Raw genomic sequence first — 4,758 nt, forward strand, 5'->3', positions numbered from 1 at the left:
TGGGGCGCCACAAGATGCATGTGCCTGCCCCCAAGTTGGCCCTGCCTGGTCATGCCGAGTCCTACAACCCCCCTCCCGAGTACTTGCTCAGTGAAGAGGAGCGCCTGGCCTGGGAGCAGCAGGAGCCCTGGGACAGAAAGCTGCCCTTCCTGCTTCGCAAGTTCCCCAGCCTGTGCATAGTGCCTGCCTAGGACCGCTTCATACAGGAGCGCTTTGAGCGCTGTCTCGACCTCTACCTGTGTCCCCGACAGCGGAAGATACGGGTCAACGTGGACCCAGCAGACCTCATCCCCAAACTGCCCCGGCCACGGGACCTGCAGCCCTTCCCCACGTGCCGAGCCTTGGTCTACAGGGGTCACAGTGACCTGGTCCGCTGCCTCAGTGTCTCCCCAGGGGGCCAGTGGCTGGCTTCAGGCTCAGATGATGGCTCGGTGCGCCTCTGGGAGGTGGCTACCGCCCGCTGCATGAGAACCGTGCCTGTGGGGGCTGTGGTGAAAAGTGTCGCCTGGAATCCCAACCCTTCTGTCTGCCTGGTGGCTGCGGCCATAGAGGATGCTGTGCTGCTGCTGAATCCAGCCCTGGGGGACCGGCTGATGGTCAGCAGCACTGACCAGCTGCTGAGTGCCTTCAGCTTGCCTGAGGAGTCAGCCCAGCAGCCTGCCCAATGGCTGGAGGCCTCAGAGGAGGAGCGGCAGAGTGGCCTGTAGCTGCAAATCAAACACATCAAGTCGGTGAAACAAGTGGCCTGGCATGGGTGTGGCAACTACTTGGCCATGGTGCTGGCAGCCCCAGGGCACACGCAGGTGCTGATCTACCAGGACAGCCGGCGTCGCAGCCAGAGCCCCTTCCGCCGTAGCCACGGGCACGTACAGTGCGTGGCCTTCCACCCGACCCGGCCCTTCCTGCTGGTGGCTTCTCAGCGCAGTGTCCGCCTCTACCACCTGCTGCGACAGGAGCTCACCAAGAAGCTGATGCCCAATTGCAAGTGGGTGTCCAGTCTCGCTGTACACCCTGCAGGTGAGGCCGCCAGATGGGGTCACCAGGGCTGGAGGCCAGAGGCCAGGTGGCCACTGGAACTCACTCCTTGTGCTCTACACTAGGTGACAACATCATCTGTGGTAGCTATGACAGCAAGTTGATCTGGTTTGACCTGGATCTCTCCACTCGGCCCTACAAAGTGCTGAGGTACGGGGATGGGGTTGGCAAGTGGGCAGCTTAGCTCTTGGCCCTGGGCCCATCAGTGACCTGTCTCCACACCCCCACCAACAGAAATCACAAGGCAGCTCTGCGGGCTGTGGCCTTTCACCCCCGGTACCCACTCTTTGCCTCTGGCTCTGATGACGGTAGCGTGATTGTCTGTCATGGCATGGTATACAAGTGAGTACCCCCTGCCCCTGCCGGGTGTCCCTGCCTGTGCCCAGGACTTCTGCCCCCAGGCAGCTCCCCTGACTGTACCCTCTCCTCCCCAGTGACTTGCTGCAGAACCCGCTGCTGGTGCCGGTGAAGGTGCTCAAAGGTCACGTGCTGAACCGGGGCCTGGGGGTGCTGGATGTGGCCTTCCACCCCACCCAGCCCTGGCTCTTCTCCTCAGGGGCTGATTGCACAGTCCGTCTCTTCACCTAGAGCCTAGACCACCATTCCTAGGGAGTACTGGTGGTCCCCAGTCTCAATAAAACAATTTTTTTTCTTTAAAAAAAAAAAAAGCTAAACATAGAAATTCCATATGACTTGGCTATTCCACTGCCAGGAATACATCCCAAAGAAATTGGAGCTGAGACACAGAGATCTGTACACCAATGTTCATAGCAGCATTATTCACAATAGTAAGAAAATGGAAACAGCCACAATGTCCATCAACAAACAAATGGATTGAGAAATTGTGGTACATTCACATGATGGAATACTATGCTGCACTCAGGAGAAGTAATATAAAAAATACTATAAGACATGGGAAAGTATGGAGAGTATTATGGTGAGTGAACTAACTCAGTGTCATAAAGACATATACTGTATAAGACCATTATTATAAAAATAAATTGATTATTAGTAATATGTATCCAAAATCCAAGGGGAAGAGGAGGGAAGAGGCAGACTGAGAAGACAGGGTGAGGGGAAATTCATAAGGTTACAGAGTTTGATGAGTAGAAAGAGTAGGTGAAAGATTTGGGAAGACCCAGTAGGTAGTTGAAAAGGTAAGGTAGTGGTGGTAATAGATCAATTATGATTAATTTTATAAAACATAATGTATGAAACTCTGACATACTTTGGACATGTTGCAAGGAAGGACTAGACCTTGGAGAAGGATGCCATGCTAAGGAGGATTGAGCGACAGGGCAAGAGAGAAAGATCCTCGATGAGATGGATTGATTCAGTGACTGGGGCAATGGGGGTAGGTGTGTCAGTGGTATTGGTACAGAATAGAGCAAGGTTTAAGACTATTTTACATAGGGTCACTATGAGTTGTAGGTGGCTCAATGGCACATCACAACAACAACATAAGACTCTAGGTACTAGTAGTCAGGAAATCAAAAAACAAATTGCACTGGGAAACAGTCAGGCTACTGCTGAAGATCCAGGCCTGGCATCAGGGTTTGTGCTACAGGAGCAGGAAGACCTGGAAATCTTGGCAACAAAGCAATAACATGTTTTTCTACTTCATCTTCAGTATTGATTTGAGTTCTGTGCAGCAGGTAGCAAAGGAATTCTCACCCTCATTTGAATATAACTTTTCTTTGTGGCACTATGGGCTCCTTAAAAAAAATCCAGCATGGATGAGGAGTAGACAGATGATGTGTATCTGAGTGAATTTCTCTCAGTAGAATTGTGAGATAGCCAGTGAGAGAATAGTTAAGCAGGATACAAATAAGATCATTCCCCTGAGAGTAAAACAACACGAAGAGTAATGTTTGGGGAACAATTCACTTTGTTTTTTCTCTCTGTTTCAACTGGAACTCTTCTGTTCTCTCATGCCCGAGTGATGAGGTCCTTTAGTCACTATGAGGCCTGCTAGAACTATTTTCCATGTTGCTAACTAACATTCATACTGCTCATACCTAGGAAGCTCATGGCTGTGTCAGGGTAGTGCTTGTGGGTGATCTGAATTTGCTTTAAAACAACTAGAAAGAAAGGAAAAAATGAGGTGGAGGAAGGTGTGTGAGCAATAGCATACATGAGAGGTGACAAAGTCGTGACATAAGTGGAGATCCTAGAGCCCAGAGAAGGTGTTGAGAATAAAGGTACCATTTTAACATCTACTCTGCCAGGTATAGAGTTTGGCACTGTGGTATTCATGAGTTTATTTACGTAGGCTTCCCTGAGGTGAAGCAACCTCTGAGTTTAAATGTTGGTGCCTTGTTCACCTTTATATTCACCTAACGTTTTGCCTAGCACATAGTGAGAATGATAAATGCTCCAAATAAATGGATCCCCATGTTTTAGAAGTGGGAACAAGCTGTATCAATCATTTCATCCAGGTCTCTCCCTATCTCACAATACCACTGAGAGATTGAAAGATAAGAAAACAAAGGATAAACATAGGCAATCCAACATCTAATTTTCAATCAAATCCATTGTCATGGAGTCAGAACCAACTCATAGATGACCTTCCAGAAGATTTTCAGAAACTGTTCATAACATGGAAGGAGATTTCCCATCTTTCCCTCTTAGAGCTATTAATGGATTTGAACTGCCTGTCTTTGAGTTGTCAGTGCAATTCCTTACTCACTAGGCCACCAGAGCTCCCTAATTTTCAATAAGAAAGAATATATAAAATGGAAGAAAGGAATTAATTAAAGAAATAATACAAGAAATATTCCCAGAATAAAAGGAAATTTCTAGCTAAAGAAACCCAATAAATACCAGGAACAATACTTAAAAACAAACTTTAAAAAATCTGAATAAAGGTATATCATCTTGAAAGGTTAGAACAGACAGGATAATGAGAAGAGCCTAAAAGTTCCCAAAGAAAGAGAAAAAATAAATAAATAATCAGGAATGATAATTGCATTAGACTTCCCTCTAGTAAGTAATTAATAAACTTCCGAATAATGAAACTCTCATGGCAAAGGAACAAAATGCTGCTCAAATCAGGAGAAAGCAAAGATAACTTCTAGGTCTTTTAGACATAAGAAGAGAAAAGGAACTGGGGATAGAGAGTGGGGAACTGGTGTCTAAAAAAGGGAAAATAAAAAAAAATCACTTTCTACTTCTGGTTTAATTAAGAAGAGTCTTCTATTTATACTTTTTGTTGGGTAGAGCTTGATAGGTGAGCTGAACCAGGTCCTGGAGGGGCCTCAGTAGGGATCATGGATCCAGCAGCCACTGAAGTTCAGGCCAATGGAAGAAAAGAGCAGAAATATTAAATTCAATGAAACTCAAAACCAGGAAATTAAAGAGGTCTTCTATTTAGTTTGATGTTGATAGATATGGAGCCATAGATGTGAAAAAATTGAAGATCCAAATGCAAGTCTTAGTACTTGAACAGAAGAGAGATGAAATTTTAAAAAATGATAACTGAAACTGGTAAAAAAGGAATTGTCCCCATTGCTTTTGAAGTTTGAGCGGCTTACTTGCCATAATGAATGTGAAAATGAAGAAATATTGAAGGCTTTCAAATTATTTGATGATGATGATACAAGAAGCATAACACTAAGTGATATTAAGAGAGTTACTAGGGAACCAAGAGAAAATGTAATAGATGAAGAACTTCAGGAACTGCTTGATAAGGCTGATCTTGATGATGATGGAGTAATAAATTAG

General features: G+C 45.9%; 1 protein-coding gene across 1 annotated transcript in view; it reads left to right on the forward strand.

Moving 5' to 3' along the window:
* BOP1 (block of proliferation 1) overlaps positions 1-1,623 on the forward strand; it is a 25,123-nt gene extending 23,500 nt beyond the window's left edge. Inside the window, 4 exon segments of the mRNA XM_006903640.1 lie at positions 3-1,017; positions 1,101-1,185; positions 1,270-1,377; positions 1,470-1,623. Of these exon segments, the coding sequence (XP_006903702.1) occupies positions 3-1,017; positions 1,101-1,185; positions 1,270-1,377; positions 1,470-1,623 (1,362 nt within the window).
* Positions 1,624-4,758: the final 3,135 nt, after the last annotated feature.

Source organism: Elephantulus edwardii, unplaced genomic scaffold, assembly GCF_000299155.1.
Source record: "Elephantulus edwardii isolate Elephantulus edwardi_28Jun2011 unplaced genomic scaffold, EleEdw1.0 scaffold00495, whole genome shotgun sequence".
NCBI lineage: Eukaryota > Metazoa > Chordata > Mammalia > Macroscelidea > Macroscelididae > Elephantulus > Elephantulus edwardii.